The following is a 17,500-nucleotide window of genomic DNA, read 5'->3' on the forward strand; positions in this document are numbered from 1 at the left end:
CCCAGAAGTAGAAAGCCTCTGGGTTCCACCCCCAGTACCACCAAAAAAAAAAATTATCCACTGTTACTCTGCTGTTTTCAAAAAGAACATGAAGTTCTTTTACTTAGTAAAAGAGTTCATAAGAAAATAAATATCTTTTTAAGTTGTTGATGTACAAAAGTACACCTTAAACTCAGTAAGCACTGGGTTGACTACTGGGCTACTAAGAGAAGACCACCACATTAAAGCTTATTGGGTATCTGTACCAGTCAGCATTAAGACTCACTGAAGCAAAAACACATTATCATGGAACTTCAATTTTCCCTGCATTCAACAAGTTATAGCTCTTTCAAGTCCCAGGAGTCATGTTGATTGTGTGTGTGTGTGTGTGTGTGTGTGTGTGTGTGTGTGTGTGTGTGTGTGGTACTGGGGTTCCTGGAAGCCCTTCTACCTCTGGGCTACACTCCCAGACCTATTTTTACATTTTTATTTGGAAACAGGGTCTCCTAAGCCAGCGCGCGTGGCTGGCTTTGAACCTGCGCGATCCTCCTGTCTCCACCTCCCAAGCGCGGGGATTACAAGCGCGCCACCACGCCCGGCTATTATGTTGATTTTTATACCTTGTATTTATATGCTTTAAATGTTTTGAAAACCTTTATTTCATGCTGTTTTGAAAAGTTATGCCCAGTCTGCTTAGAGAGCACTCATAAGGGACAGCAGTGTCACAAAATCAAGCTGGAGACACAGAGACTACTGTAAAGTAAGTTTATTGATCTAGGAGCACACAGTGTGCTTCCAAATAAAGATCTGTCAGTTCTCTCTACCTTCTCCAGTATATCTCAGTGGTCAACATTGTAGCATGCATCTATAGATTAAATTATTACAAAGTCTTTGTTTAGTTTAAGATGTCAAGATATGTTTATAGTCTCTAGATTGGAAAACTGTTACCATGTGAATAGAGTAAATGCATCTTCCCCACACACTACCACCACCAATTTTTTAAGCTATTAGGTCACAATAGGAAATGTAGAATAGATGAAAAATAATATTTCTTTTAGCCTAATGGCTGAGTTAGGCCTCACAATTAACATTAAATGAACTAAGAGAACAAAAGATGTGGAATGCTTGGGATCTATAGGATTATTGGTACAATTATATTGTGCCTATTGTTAAGCTTTAAAGTTATTTTTAAACTTAAATTTGTTTTCTGTCCTTTTATTTCAGGCAAATTCTAAGAGAGAATAACTGCCTACAAACTCTATTACAACACTTGAAATCTCACAGTTTGACAATAGTCAGTAATGCATGTGGAACCTTATGGAATCTCTCTGCAAGAAACCCTAAAGACCAGGAAGCATTATGGGACATGGGGGCAGTTAGCATGCTCAAGAACCTCATTCACTCAAAGCACAAAATGATTGCTATGGGAAGCGCTGCAGCTTTAAGGAATCTCATGGCAAATAGACCAGCAAAGTATAAAGATGCCAATATTATGTCTCCCGGTTCAAGCTTGCCATCTCTTCATGTTAGGAAACAAAAAGCTCTAGAAGCAGAATTAGATGCTCAGCATTTATCAGAAACTTTTGACAATATTGACAATTTAAGTCCCAAGGCATCTCATCGTAGTAAGCAGAGACACAAGCAAAGTCTTTATGGTGACTATGTTTTTGACACCAATCGACACGATGATAATAGGTCAGACAATTTTAATACTGGAAACATGACTGTTCTTTCACCATATTTGAATACTACAGTTTTGCCCAGCTCCTCTTCATCAAGGGGAAGTTTAGATAGTTCTCGTTCTGAAAAAGATAGAAGTTTAGAGAGAGAACGAGGAATTGGCCTAAGCAGCTACCATCCAGCAACAGAAAATCCAGGGACCTCTTCTAAGCGAGGTTTGCAGATCTCTACCACTGCAGCCCAGATTGCCAAAGTCATGGAAGAAGTATCCGCCATTCATACCTCCCAGGAAGACAGAAGTTCTGGTTCTACCACTGAATTACATTGTGTAACAGATGAGAGGAACTCAATAAGAAGAAGTTCTGCTGCCCACACACATTCAAACACATACAATTTCACTAAGTCAGAAAATTCAAATAGGACATGCTCTATGCCTTATGCCAAACTGGAATATAAGAGATCTTCAAACGATAGTTTAAATAGTGTCAGTAGTAGTGATGGTTATGGTAAAAGAGGTCAAATGAAACCCTCGGTTGAATCCTATTCTGAAGACGATGAAAGTAAATTTTGCAGTTATGGTCAGTATCCAGCTGACCTTGCCCATAAAATACACAGTGCAAATCATATGGATGATAATGATGGAGAACTGGATACACCAATAAATTACAGTCTTAAATACTCAGATGAGCAGCTGAACTCTGGAAGGCAAAGCCCTTCACAGAATGAGAGATGGGCAAGACCCAAACACATAATAGAAGATGAAATAAAACAAAGTGAACAACGACAGTCCAGGAGTCAAAGCACCACTTACCCTGTATATACTGAGAGCACTGATGATAAACATCTTCAGTTCCAGCCACATTTTGGACAGCAGGAATGTGTTTCTCCATATAGGTCAAGGGGAACCAATGGTTCAGAAACAAATCGAGTGAGTTCTGGTCATGGAATTAATCAAAATGTAAACCAGTCTTTGTGTCAGGAAGATGATTATGAAGATGATAAGCCAACCAACTATAGTGAACGCTACTCTGAGGAAGAACAGCATGAAGAAGAGGAGAGACCAACAAATTATAGCATAAAATATAATGAAGAAAAACATCATGTGGATCAGCCTATTGATTATAGTTTAAAATATGCCACTGACATTTCTTCCTCACAGAAACCATCATTTTCATTCCCAAAGAGTTCATCTGCACAAAGCACTAAACCTGAGCACATCTCTTCAAGCAGTGAGAATACATCCACACCTTCATCTAATGCTAAGAGACAGAATCAGCTACATCCAAGTTCAGCACAAAGTAGAAGTGGTCAGACTCAAAAAGCTACCGGTTGCAAAGTTCCCTCTATCAACCAAGAAACAATACAGACTTACTGTGTAGAAGACACCCCAATATGTTTTTCAAGGTGTAGTTCATTATCATCTTTGTCATCAGCTGAAGATGAAATAGGGTGTAATCAGACAACACAAGAAGCAAATTCTGCTAATACTCTGCAAATAGCAGAAATAAAAGAGAACATTGTAACTAGATCAACTGAAGATCCTGTCAGTGAAGTTCCAACAGTGTCACAACATGTTAGAACCAAATCCAACCGACTTCAGGCTTCTGGTTTGTCTGCAGAATCAACCAGGCACAAAGCTGTTGAATTTTCTTCTGGGGCCAAATCTCCCTCCAAAAGTGGTGCTCAGACACCCAAAAGTCCACCAGAGCACTATGTTCAGGAGACGCCACTCATGTTTAGCAGATGTACTTCTGTCAGTTCCCTTGATAGTTTTGAGAGTCGCTCCATTGCTAGCTCTGTTCAGAGTGAGCCATGCAGTGGAATGGTAAGTGGCATTATAAGCCCCAGTGACCTTCCAGATAGCCCTGGACAAACCATGCCACCAAGCAGAAGTAAAACCCCTCCACCACCTCCTCAGACAGTCCCAACCAAGCGAGAAACACCTAAAAACAAAGTACCCACTACTGAAAAGAGAGAGAGTGGACCTAAGCAAGCTGCTGTCAATGCTGCGGTTCAGAGAGTCCAGGTTCTTCCAGATGCTGATACTCTGCTGCATTTTGCCACAGAAAGTACTCCAGATGGATTTTCTTGTTCATCTAGCCTTAGTGCTCTGAGCCTTGATGAGCCATTTATACAGAAAGATGTGGAGTTGAGAATAATGCCTCCGGTTCAGGAGAATGACAATGGGAATGAAACAGAACCAGAGCAGCCTGAAGAATCAAATGAAAACCAGGAAAAGGAGGCAGAAAAACCTGTTGATTCTGAAAAAGATCTGTTAGATGATTCAGATGATGATGATATTGAAATATTAGAAGAATGTATTATTTCTGCAATGCCAACTAAATCATCACGTAAAGCCAAAAAACTAGCCCAGACTGCTTCAAAATTACCTCCACCAGTGGCAAGGAAACCAAGTCAGCTGCCTGTGTATAAACTTCTTCCATCACAAAATAGGTTACAAGCACAAAAGCATGTTAGTTTTACACCAGGAGATGATATGCCACGGATATATTGTGTAGAAGGGACACCTATAAACTTTTCCACTGCTACGTCTCTAAGCGATCTAACAATAGAATCCCCTCCAAATGAGTTATCTGCTGGAGAAGGGGTTAGAGCAGGGGCACAGTCAGGCGAATTTGAAAAACGAGATACTATTCCTACAGAAGGCAGAAGTACAGAGGAGGTTCAAAACGGAAAAACCTCGTCTACAACTGTCCCTGAATTGGATGACAATAAAACAGAGGAAGGTGACATTCTTGCAGAATGTATTAATTCTGCTATGCCCAAAGGGAAAAGTCACAAACCTTTCCGTGTGAAAAAGATAATGGACCAGGTCCAACAAGCATCGGTGTCTTCATCTGGAACTAACAAAAATCAAATAGACAGTAAGAAAAAGAAGCCTACTTCACCAGTAAAACCTATGCCCCAGAACGCCGAATACAGGACACATGTAAGAAAGAATACAGACTCAAAAAATAATTTAAATGCTGAACAAACTTTCTCAGACAACAAAGATTCAAAGAAACAGAATTTGAAAACTAATTCTAAGGACTTCACTGATAAGCTGCCAAATAATGAAGATCGAGTGAGAGGAAGTTTTACTTTTGATTCACCTCATCATTACACCCCTATTGAAGGAACTCCTTATTGTTTTTCACGAAATGACTCTTTGAGTTCTCTAGATTTTGATGATGATGATGTTGACCTTTCCAGAGAAAAGGCTGAGTTAAGAAAAGGGAAAGAAAGTAAGGATTCAGAAGCTAAGGTTGCCAGCCACACAGAACTAACCTCAAGCCAACAATCATCTAATAAGTCCCAAGCTGTTATAAAACATCCAATAAATCGAGGTCAATCTAAACCAATACTGCAGAAACAGCCCACTTTCCCCCAGTCATCCAAAGACATACCAGATAGAGGAGCAGCAACTGATGAAAAATTACAGAATTTTGCTATCGAAAATACTCCAGTTTGTTTTTCTCGTAATTCCTCTCTTAGTTCTCTCAGTGACATTGACCAAGAAAATAACAACAACAAAGAAAATGAACCCGTCAAAGAGACTGAGCCTCCAGATTCACAGGGAGAACCAAGTAAACCACAGGCATCAGGTTATGCTCCTAAATCATTTCATGTTGAAGATACCCCTGTTTGTTTTTCAAGAAACAGTTCTCTCAGTTCTCTTAGTATTGATTCTGAAGATGACCTGTTGCAGGAATGTATAAGTTCTGCAATGCCAAAAAAGAAAAGGCCTTCAAGACTCAAGGGTGATAATGAAAAGCATAGTCCCAGGAATATAGGTGGCTTACTGGCTGAAGATTTGACGCTTGATTTGAAAGATATACAGAGACCAGATTCAGAGCACGGTTTATCCCCTGATTCAGAAAACTTTGATTGGAAAGCCATTCAGGAAGGGGCGAATTCCATAGTAAGTAGTTTGCACCAAGCTGCTGCTGCTGCATGTCTGTCTAGACAAGCTTCATCTGATTCAGATTCAATTCTTTCACTGAAATCAGGAATCTCTCTAGGATCGCCTTTTCATCTTACACCTGACCAAGAGGAAAAGCCCTTCACAAGTAATAAGGGCCCACGAATTCTCAAACCTGGGGAGAAAAGTACATTAGAAGCTAAAAAGATGGAATCTGAAAATAAGGGAATCAAAGGAGGAAAAAAAGTTTATAAGAGCTTGATTACTGGAAAAGTTCGATCTAATTCAGAAATTTCAAGCCAAATGAAACAGCCCCTTCCAACAAACATGCCTTCAATTTCTCGAGGTAGGACAATGATACATATTCCAGGAGTTCGAAATAGTTCTTCAAGTACAAGTCCTGTTTCTAAAAAAGGCCCACCCCTTAAGACTCCAACTTCCAAAAGCCCTAGTGAAGGTCAGACAGCCACCACTTCTCCTAGAGGAACCAAGCCATCAGTTAAATCAGAATTAAGCCCTGTTACCAGGCCGACTTCCCAAACAAGTGGATCAAATAAAGGGTCTTCTAGGTCAGGATCTAGAGATTCTACTCCTTCAAGACCTGCCCAGCAGCCGTTAAGCAGACCTATGCAATCTCCAGGGCGAAACTCAATTTCCCCTGGTAGAAATGGAATAAGTCCTCCTAACAAGTTATCTCAGCTGCCCAGAACATCATCCCCTAGTACTGCTTCAACTAAGTCGTCCGGTTCTGGAAAAATGTCGTATACATCCCCAGGAAGACAGATGAGCCAACAAAACCTTACCAAACAAACAGGCTTATCCAAAAATGCCAGTAGTATCCCAAGAAGTGAGTCTGCCTCCAAAGGACTAAATCAGATGAATAATAGCAATGGATCCAATAAAAAGGTAGAACTTTCTAGGATGTCTTCAACTAAGTCAAGTGGAAGTGAATCTGATAGGTCAGAGAGACCCGTATTAGTACGCCAATCTACTTTCATCAAAGAAGCGCCAAGCCCAACCCTAAGGAGAAAATTGGAGGAATCTGCTTCATTTGAATCTCTTTCTCCATCTTCTAGACCAGATTCGCCCACTAGATCCCAGGCACAAACACCAGTTTTAAGTCCTTCTCTTCCTGATATGTCTCTACCCACACATTCGGCTGTTCAGGCTGGCGGATGGCGAAAACTCCCACCTAATCTCAGCCCCACTATAGAGTATAATGATGGGAGACCAGGAAAGCGCCATGATATAGCACGCTCCCATTCTGAAAGTCCCTCCAGACTTCCAATCAACAGGTCTGGAACCTGGAAGCGTGAGCACAGCAAGCATTCATCATCCCTTCCTCGAGTAAGCACTTGGAGAAGAACTGGAAGTTCGTCTTCAATTCTTTCTGCTTCATCAGAATCTAGTGAAAAAGCAAAAAGTGAGGATGAAAAACATGTAAACTCTATTTCAGGAACCAAACAAACTAAAGAAAACCAAATATCCACAAAAGGAACATGGAGAAAAATAAAAGAAAGTGAAATTTCTCCCACAAATATTAGTTCTCAGACCACTTGCTCAGGTGCTACAAATGGTGCTGAATCAAAGACTCTAATTTATCAAATGGCACCTGCTGTTTCTAAAACAGAGGATGTTTGGGTGAGAATTGAGGACTGTCCCATTAACAACCCTAGATCTGGAAGATCTCCCACAGGTAATACTCCCCCGGTGATTGACAGTGTTTTAGAAAAGGGAAATCCAAACATTAAGGAGTCAAAAGATAATCAGGGAAAACAAAATGTGATGAGCAATGGCAGCGTTCCTGGGCACACCATGGGTTTGGAAAACCGCCTGAACTCTTTTATTCAGGTAGATGCCCCTGACGAAAAAGGAACTGAGACAAAACCAGGACACAGTAACCCTGTCCCTGCAGCAGAGACAAGTGAAAGCTCTATAGTGGAGCGAACCCCATTCAGTTCAAGCAGCTCCAGCAAACACAGCTCACCTAGTGGAACAGTTGCTGCCAGAGTGACTCCTTTTAACTACAACCCAAGCCCTAGGAAAAGCAGTGCAGACAGCACTTCAGCCCGTCCGTCTCAGATCCCAACACCAGTAAATAACACAAAGAAACGCGATTCAAAGACTGACAGCACAGAATCCAGTGGAACTCAAAGTCCTAAGCGCCATTCTGGGTCTTACCTTGTGACATCAGTTTAAAAGAGCTGGAAGGATGAAACTAAGAAGATTAGATGTTAATTACAACTGCTATATAGAAATTCTGTTTCAAATGAAACTTATAAGAATAAGAAAATTTTGTAAATAAGTTTGATTCTTGTTAGAGGGTTTTTGTTCTGGAAGCCATATTTGATAGGGTACACTTTGTCTTCACAGTCATATTTTGAGAGGCACTCTTGATAGGGAAAAATGGTAAAGCCAAGTATATTTGTACAGTATGTTTTACATATATTTAAGTAGCATCCATCCCATCCTTTAATTATCGCTTGTCTTAAAATGATGAACATTACAGATAGAAAATATGATATATTGCTGTTATCAATCATTTCTAGATTATAAAACTAAACTTACATCAGGGAGAAATTGGTATTTATGCAAAAAATATGTTTTAGTACTTGTGAGTCCATCTAACTTCATAATTAATCATGTGGCTGTGAAATTCACAGTAATATGGTTCCCAATGAATAAGTTTACCCAGCCTGCTTTGCTTTACTGCATGAATGAAAATGATGGTTAAAATTTCAGAAGTAATGATTAACAGTTCTGTGGTCACATGATGTGCATAGAGATAGCTACAGTGTAACAATTCACACTATTTTGTGCTCAAAAAAAAAAAATGTGTTAACTGTAAACATTGAATGAAACTATTTTACCTGAACTAGATTTTATCTGAAAGTAGGTAGAATTTTTGCTATGCTGTAACTGTTGTATATTCTGGTATTTGAGGTGAGACGGCTGCTCTTTTATTAATGAGACATGAATTGTGTCTCAACGGAAACTAAATGAACATTTCAGAATAAATTATTGCTGTATGTAAACTATTACTGAAATTGGTATTTGTTTGAAGGGTCTTATTTCACATTTGTATTAATTGTCAAAAGGGCCTCTTTTGAAAACTTATATAAATCTTTTATTTGGATTCTATGCATTAAGAGTAAAATTCCTCTTACTGTAATAAAAAGAATTGAAGATTGTTGGCACTTAACCATTCCTAAAATTGACTTCTTTATGTGATTAGCACTTTTTGATGTTCAATATTTTTCCAACTTTTTCTTCCTTATTCTACTGAACTTCAGTTAAGACAAATGCATATAGTAGCAGTATAGACTAGCACAAGACTAGGCATTGAAAATATTAGGCTCATGTAGAATGTTTTCTTTTTCTTACTAGAATTCTGTACTTGAAAAATGAATTGGTTATTCTTAGGTACAAGTAGTTTCTTCCAAGCTCTACAGTGTAAATGTCTTGTCCCTTCACCTTCTTGGTGCTACTAGGTTTAAAATGAACGCCTTTTATCACCCTGTTAGGGCAAATTTTCTTCAGCCAAGCACATTCATTATTTTGCCATAAAAATCAGAAAATTCAAATCACATGGAACTTAAAAAGATTTTGGCGGGGGCGGGTCTGGGGGTGGAACCCAGGGGCATTTGACCTCCGAGCTACATCCCCTGCCCTATTTTTTATTTTTTTTTTTAACCGGGTCTCACTGAGTTGCAGAGGGCTTCACTAAGTAGCTGAGGCTGTCTGCGAACCGCAATCCTCCAGTCTCAGCCTCCCGAATGCTGGGATTACAAGCGTGCGCCACCACGCCTGGCGGAACTTAAAAGATTTAATGCCATTAAGGTATTCAGAAGAGGGTTGGGGATTTAACTCAGTGGTAGAGCCCATCATGCTTGAGACCTCACTTCAATCCCAACTACTGCAAAAATAAATAAATAAAAGATATTGAGAATATTTAAATATCCCTACCTATTAAGAAAAACTTTATTTTTGATAGGTATGGTTGTGGCTGTGTGTTTAGGGCCTATTTCCTCATATGGCATGGAAGCCCTTCAAGGAAAATGCACTGGCATTAGCAAAGATAATTTACTTCATATATCTTCCCTGAATTTGCTCTAAGAGATCAAAAGGGACTATGATGATAAATTATCGTATATTTGTTGAATTTTTTTTATATTTTTAATGAAAAATTCATGTACTCTGCATTTGGTGAAGGCAAAGTGTTTTTAAACATGGTGGGGCACTGGGAAGAGGTGAGAGAGTAGCATGATGTACGCCTACCTGCTGTCCTTGAAATCACATTAAGTTACCTCGTACCTGTGCATATCTTAGAGGGAATGAGGAGCTTGAGTGTTTTGCCCCAAAGCCCATGCTGTTTACACTGCTTCACTTTGTAAACACCTCCGTTCATTTACCTTCTGGAATATATCTACATTTTAAATCTTGTCAAATTTCATCTGAAACTTATTATGAATAATACCAATTGTTCTCCAAGGCTGCTGTAAACAAGGATACATGTGTATAGGCATCTCTGTTTCACTCCTGATTTTCTCTTTGAAGCCAGATATCACAAACCACTTCAAGTATCTTTATGGAAAGAGAGAAGGTATTAGTCATTAGAATAAAGTTGCCTTTTAATTCAAGTATAAAAAATACTATTAATGTGAGAAACAAGAATTTACTCTATATGCCAGAAGACTGTGGGCAGCACTCCTGGGAAAAGAGCCAGTCTGTGTATACTGTGCCTGAGTGAAAAGGTTGCTGAATGAGACCCTCCAGCTAGAAGTGACAGCTCTGAGTCAGTGAAGGGGAAATGTTAGTTCTACTTTGAGAAGTTCAGAGGGTACTGTCATAACTGATAGCAGGCCAACCACTCTACATTTATGCTTGTTAGGAATGTCAGACTAAGCCCAAGGCTGAGGATTCATTAGTAGGTGTTATGCCTATTAAAGGGCAGGACGGGTCAGTGCCATATTAGCTGTGGACTGCATCAAAGAAATCCTGAGGCTGTGTTTTTCCAAAAAAAAATGTTCTGGAATCCCCATAAGTGCTTATTAAGACAGCTGGGCCATAATCCACAGTATGGTTGAGTAGGTTTGGAATGGGTCCCAAGGATTTCCATTTTTAACAAGTTCAAAGGTGATCTGGATGACCGTATTTTTGAGACCCTCAGTTATCACAGGAAGTGCTTATCTTGGGCTCAAGCAGCTCAACAACTGGATCTTTACTTGTGAATTAACTCTTCCTCTAGGCATAAGACTTGAATATTGAGCTGTCTAATCTGACACAGCCTGCCTCAACTCACAGTAGAAAACAAGTTATATAAATGAACAAGTAACTTTTTTTTGGTACTGGAGATTAAACCCAGAGGCATTCTACCTCCAAGTTATACCCCTAGCCCTATTTTATTTCTTATTTGGAAACAGGGTCTCACTAAGTTGCCAAGACTGACTTTGAACCTGCAATCTTGTCTCAGCTTCCCAAGTACTGGAGTTACAAGCGAGTGCTGCCACACCTGGCTTGTCAGCTAATGTTCCTTTTGGAACAGTCACTGTAAAAGCCAGTAGCCAACAAATAACTCATTTGGATTTGCAGTAAGATTAGGATAGATAGAAAGGGGAACTTTGAAGTCAAGAAAGGTTGGTTTCAGATGAAAGAAAAATGTATCCAATTTATTAATATAAAGTGGAAATGGTTAATTGGCAAATCAGGTATTTGATGATAAACTTTAACAAATTACCAGACTGCTAAAGAAAGTTAATGAGGAAAACAATGAAATAAATAAAATCTCTGTAAGGACCAACTAGCACTCTTAAGTACAGTCAAAATGTTCCTGATTGGGTAACACATGGATCATGTTACCACAGAGTTCAAGTGAAAGGATGAGTCTGGGGCTGAAGATGGGGGCCAGTTGTACTATATCTGGATTTGTGTAAAAGTTCCTTTTTATCTATGAAAGTAAGTGAAATATGAAAGGTAAACTGCCCAGAGTTTAAGAAAGAATTGAGTAGTCAGGTCAGTAGCCAACTCTTCAAAAGTCACAGTAGCTGAAAGAGTATATTCTACTTTTTCATTTCTAGTAAGCATATTTCCTTCATTTTATGATGACTTTAAGATACTGCTTTGTAATACTGGAACCTATGGACTGTGGCTGCTATTAACCCCAGGTTATTTTCCTGCTGTTCTCTTAACTGTGGTCTATAAAAATATATTCTGCCTTTTGTCAGGCTACTGATGCTTCTATCAACTTGTATGTTCTCATGTATTATACTGTTCTTGGTGCTAAATACACTTTCTTTCCTCTGATATTCAGGATAATTTTTTCTCCACATTTATGACTGTTCACTTAATTCTCTTGAGGTTATCTGATTGTTAATTTTTTATTAAAGTACTCTATGTATACTAGTAAAGGTGACCATTGAATATAAAATAATGAGAAATAACTATTGACAGAAATGCCAAACATCACCTGCCCAACACTACCTTCACAGCCCCAGGATAGGTGGTGAACTTTGTATACCCAGTCTTTACCCCAGACCCTGGCGTTTTCCACCAGAGGTAGATGCCTGTCCTAGAAGAGACTCATCATTATCTGGTCAGTAACCAAAACCCTTAGGAAAAAAAAGTCTAGGCTAGTCCATTTGATATAAGAATCACGAAGAAAATGTCTGGCTGGTGAGTGCCAGAACTGAAAGCTCAGGTCAATTTAAGGCAGATTATTACTGAGGTTGACATGGAGCTTATACTAAGAGGAAACCAGCCTGTAGAGCAGGTTCTGGAGGGAGGCACAGAAAGCAGGTGAGAGGCAAGTCACTAGCCACCAGAGCCCCTCAGTCCTTGCCATTTCTGGCACTCACACTTTTTCCTGACTTGGAATCTGTGAACTAACTCATTTGTTCCTAGAGCAATGAAACTATCTGTAAGGCACATTTAGATGCATTTTAGGAAGGAGTGTGTGTTTGTGTGTGTGTGTGTGAGTGTGTGTGAGTGTGAGTGTGTGTATGTGTGTGGCACTGGGGATGGAACCCAGGGGCTTTCTACCTCCAGGCTACACTCCCAGACATATTTTATTTAGAAACAGGGTCTCACTAAGTTGCCGAGAGCCTCACTCAGTAGCTGAGGCTGGCTTCGAACCTGTGCAATCCTCCTGTCTCAGCCTCGCACATACTGGGATTACAAGTGTGCGCCACCACGCCCAGCTAGGAAGAAATTTTTTAATTTCAAAGAAATACACATTTTTTTTTGTACTAAGGATTAAACCTAGATGCATTCTACTGCCAAGCTACCCTCCAGCCCTTTTTATTTTTATTTTAAAACAGAGTCTTACTAAGTTGCTAGGCTATCCTCAAACCTGTGATTCTCCTGTCTCAGCCTCCCAAGTACTGGGATTACAGGCATATGCCACCAGGCTCAGTTTAGAGAAAAGATTTCTAACAACATTAGTGAGCTGGGTGTGTGGTAGCAAGTGCCTATAATCCCAGTGCTTGGGAGGCTGAGACAGAGAAACAGGTTTGCACCCAGCCTCAGCATCTTAGGCCCTCCGCAGCTTAGTGAGTCCCTGTTCCAAAAATAAATTAGGGTTGGGGGTATAACTCAGAGGTAGAAAACCACTGGGTTCAATCCCTAGTACCACAAAAAAAAAGCAGGGGGGGGGGGTCATTGGCCTACAAAAAAAAAAAAAAAAAACCACAAAACAGTGAAACAATATATACAGCACTTAGAAGGGACTAGAAGCTGGGCGTGGTGGCACGCGCTTGTAATCTCTGCACCGGAGAGGCTGAGACAGGAAGATCGCACAGGTTCAAAGCCAGCCTCAGCTACTTAAGGAGGCTCTCAGCAACTTAGTGAGACCCTGTTTCCAAATAAATATAAAATAGGTCTGAGAGTATAGCCTGGAGGTAGAAAGCCTCTGGGTTCCACCCCTAGTACCACCAAAAAAAAAAAGGGGGGGGGGGACTAGAAATGTTACCTAAGAATTCTGAAGCCAGCCAAACATTTTATTTATTCCAAATGAAGTACTTTTATTATTTGAGACTTTTTTTTTGGGGGGGGGCAGTAGTGGGGATGGAACCCAGGGGCATTTGACCTCCGAGCTACACCCCTCAGCCCTATTTTTTATTCTTTATTTTGAAACCGGGTCTTAACTGAATTGCAGAGGGCCTCAGTAAGTAGTAGCTGAGGCTGTCCTTGAACTACGATCCTCCTGTCTCAGCCTCCCAAATGCTGGGATTACAAGCATGCACCACCATGTCAGCTCTTTTTTTTTTTTTTTTTTTGGTGGTGGTACTGGGGTTCCTGGAAACCCTTCTACCTCCGGTCTACACTCCTAGACCCTTTTTTATATTATTTATTTGGAAACAAGGTCTCTTAAGCCAGCGTGTCTGGCTTCAAACCTGTGTGATCCTCCTGTCTCCGCCTCCCAAGTGCAGGGATTACAAGTGTGCGCCACCATGCCCGGCGCTGCCAGCTTTTAATAATAATAATTTTAATTTTTTTTTTTTGTATGTGTGGTACTGGGGGTGGAACCCAGGGCCATTCTACCTCTAAGCTACTCCTCCAGCCCTATTTTTTATTATTTATTTTGAAACAGGATCTCACTGAGTTGCAAAGGGCCTCACTAGCCCAGGCTATATGCGAACTGCCATCCTCCTGTCTCAGCCTCCCAAATGCTGGGATTACAAGCATGCACCACCACACCCAGATAATTTTAATCTTAAATTCAAGATTATTCCAACCCAGACAGAAACAAGAGTTAGAAGGAAGGGAAGAAGTAAAAGCATAGTGAATATTTAATTGATAAGCAATGTCAATAAATACTATTTTACTTTTAACTTGGAAAAATACCAATTCAGTTTTTGCCTGCGGTCCTACCTACTAAGGATGCTGAGGCAGAAGGATTTTAAGTTCAAGGCCAGCCTGAGCAATTCAGCAGGACCCTGTTTCAAAATGGAAAGGTCTAAGGATGTAGCTCAGTGGTTTTAATCTCCAGTACTGAAAAAAAAATGATAATTTAGTTGTAATCCCAGTGCTAAGAGGAAATTTTCCATCTTTCAGGTAGTAAGTCACTAAAATAATTATAAAGAACTTGGATATTAAAGAACAGAGGGGAAATGAGGCAGGGAGAATTCACCACGACAAAGCGTAAAGTGGTGGGAAAGAATTGGGGGTGTGGCTCAGCGGCACAGCACCCGCCCACCATGCACAAGGCCCTGGTGCGTTCCCCAGCTCTGAACAGGAAGCTGAATAATAACAAACAAATGTATTAAGCATATGCAATAAAGCAATCACTATCCAACCAAATAAAGTCCTCTATTAACAAGACACTTCAAAAGACCCAGAATGAATAAACAGTATAGCCACGCTTGCACAGGCAAATGCAGACAACACTAATGGAACATACGTGCTGACGTATATTCTGGAGAAAGGGCATGAAATATGATGAAAACAAGGTGAACATCAGTATGAAGCCTTCTTTAATTTTATTTATTTTGCGGTACTGAGGATGGAACCCAGGGACATCTGACCTCCGAGATACATCCTCTGCCCTATTTTTTAATCTTTATTTTGAAACAGGGTCTCACTGAGTTGCTGAGGGCCTCAGTAAGTAGTAGCTGAGGCTGTCCTCGAACCGCGATTCTCCTGTCTCAGCCTCCCGAATGCCGGGATTATAAGCGCACGCCACCACGCCTGGCTTGAAGTCTTCTTTACATATCAAATTATGTAACACCAAATGAAAGGGAGAAATTACAACATAAAGAAATTTGACAAAAATTATGGAACTCTGTTTTGTTTTTTGTTGTGTGTGTGGTAGTAGAAATTGTACCTCTGAGCTACATCCCTATTTTATTTTTTATTTTGAAACAAGATCTCAGTAAGTTGCTGAAGGTCTGGCTAAGTTGCTGAGGCTGGCCTCAAACCTCTAGTCCTCCTGTCTCAGCCTCCCAAGTACTGGGATTACAAACACAAGTCACAGTGCCTGGCTAAGACTGTCAGTGTTTGATGAATGAATTAGTCCCTACAAAAGGAAAAGTTACCTAAAACTTGAAGGTTGGATCTTGCCAAAAGAAAATTTTCAGAAAGAACTTTTATTTTCTTAGGACCTTGATGGGTTTGGGATCCATAAAGCTAATCTGAGAATTTGGAGTGGGGAAAGAGAGAAAATTTAATAGGTGATATGGTTATACATAGAATATGCCCTGAGGACTTCATGCATTAATGCTCAGGATTGATGTAATTGAATTATCAGGGTTGTAATCTCAGTGCAAGTCACTGTGATGGGTTCCTGGCCTGTAACCCAGGCAGGTGTTGTGGCTGCAGGTGGGTTCCTGAGGGTGTTACCTTAGGGATTATGCTTGTGTCTTTGAATCCCCTTGCTTGTTGGCTTTCTTGCTTGGGCCTCCATGATGTGAGAACAGAGACTGTCTCTGCTTCCTGCCACCATGCCTTGAGCTGCAAAGACCCCGCCTGACATAGACTGAACTCTGGGATCTCCAAAAGGCTGTGGGCATAGACGGGCATGGTGGCCCACATTCGTAATCCCAGCACTTGGGAGGCTGACACAGGAGGATTGTGGGTTCACGACCAGCCTCAGCTACTTAGTGTGGGGTCCTCTGCAAATTAGTAAGACCTCGTTTTAAAAATGAGGAATAGCCAGGGGTGGTAGCACATGCTTGTAAGTCCAGCATTTGGGAGGCTGAGACTGGAGGATCGCGGTTCGCAGACACCCTCAGCTACTGAGTGAGGTCCTCCGCAAATTAGTGAGACTCTGTTTCAAAATAAAGAATAAAAAAAATAGGGCAGGGGGTGTAGCTCAGAGGTGGAATGCCCCCAGTACAAAAAAAAAAAAAAAAAAAAAAAAAACTATGAGCAAATAAATTCTCCTTCCTTTAAGTTGTATGGTCAGTTGTTTTAGATTACCAGAGTGAGATAATGTTGATCAAGGCAGGTTTCCTTAAGAGAGGCAAGAATTTGGAATTCTTGGGGTAGTCCAGGAATTGATGGGGGCTGAGGAGAAGAAATGAGAGAATAAAAAGAAAGCGACACAGCAAAACTGAGAGACTCCAAGATGCCATGTTGGATAGCATGACCTGCAGAAAGCCTAGTATACAGTGACTAAAATGGCTTTAGATACAAATGTACACCATTTCAGTAGAATCCTAGTTCATCTTTTTTATCAGTACTGGAGATTGAGCCCAGGGGCATTTGCTCTCTGAGCTACACCCCCCCAGCCCTATTTTTTATTTTGAAACAGGGTCTCACTAAGTTGGGGAGGGGCCTCACTAAATAGCTGAGGCTGGCCGCGAACTAATTCCCAAGTCCTAGTTCATTTTTAAAAATCTGTTCCAGCTGGGTATGGTGGTACATGCTTGTAATCCAAGTACTTAGGAGGCTGAGACAGGAGGGAGGATCTCGGTTCGCTGACAGCCTCAGCAATTTAGCAAGACCCTCTACAACTTAGTGAAACCCTGTTTCAAAATAAAATATAGGGCTGGGGTGTAACTGAAAGGTAGAATACCCCTGGGTTCCATATCTAGTACCACACACACACAAAAAAAGTCTGTTTCAGTATTATCCTCCCCCCTTTTTTTTTCTGTACTGGGGATGGAACCAAGGGGCATTCTACATCTAAGCAACACTCCCAGACCTATTTTTTATTCTTATTTTGAAATAGGGTCTCACTGAGTTGCACAGGGCCTAAGTAGTAGCTGAGGCTGTCCACGAACCACGATCCTCCTGTCTCAGCATCCCAAATTCTGGGATTACAAGCGTGCACCACCATGCCTGGCCTTTATTTTTAATTTTCAGAATCTTTAATAGTAAAAATTAGCTCCATTATATTATTAATAATGAAATATTTGATGTCTTTGATTTTCTTTAATTCTTTTTGTTAATTTTTTTTAATTCTTTTTGTTAATTTGTCTT

General features: G+C 40.4%; 1 protein-coding gene across 14 annotated transcripts in view; it reads left to right on the top strand.

The window, feature by feature from the left end:
* The window catches only part of APC (APC regulator of WNT signaling pathway), a gene marked incomplete at both ends in the record, with an annotated part of 114,077 nt that extends 106,297 nt beyond the window's left edge, over positions 1–7,780 (top strand). For all 14 annotated transcript variants that reach the window (XM_080696151.1, XM_080696157.1, XM_080696164.1 and 11 more), the window contains one exon: positions 1,204–7,780. In XM_080696151.1, coding sequence (XP_080552277.1) covers positions 1,204–7,780 — 6,577 coding nt within the window. The remainder of the gene's footprint in view (positions 1–1,203) is intronic.
* Between the last annotated feature and the right edge of the window lie 9,720 nt (positions 7,781–17,500).

This window comes from Muscardinus avellanarius (assembly GCF_963383645.1).
Source record: "Muscardinus avellanarius genome assembly, chromosome: 1".
Classification (NCBI taxonomy): domain Eukaryota; kingdom Metazoa; phylum Chordata; class Mammalia; order Rodentia; family Gliridae; genus Muscardinus; species Muscardinus avellanarius.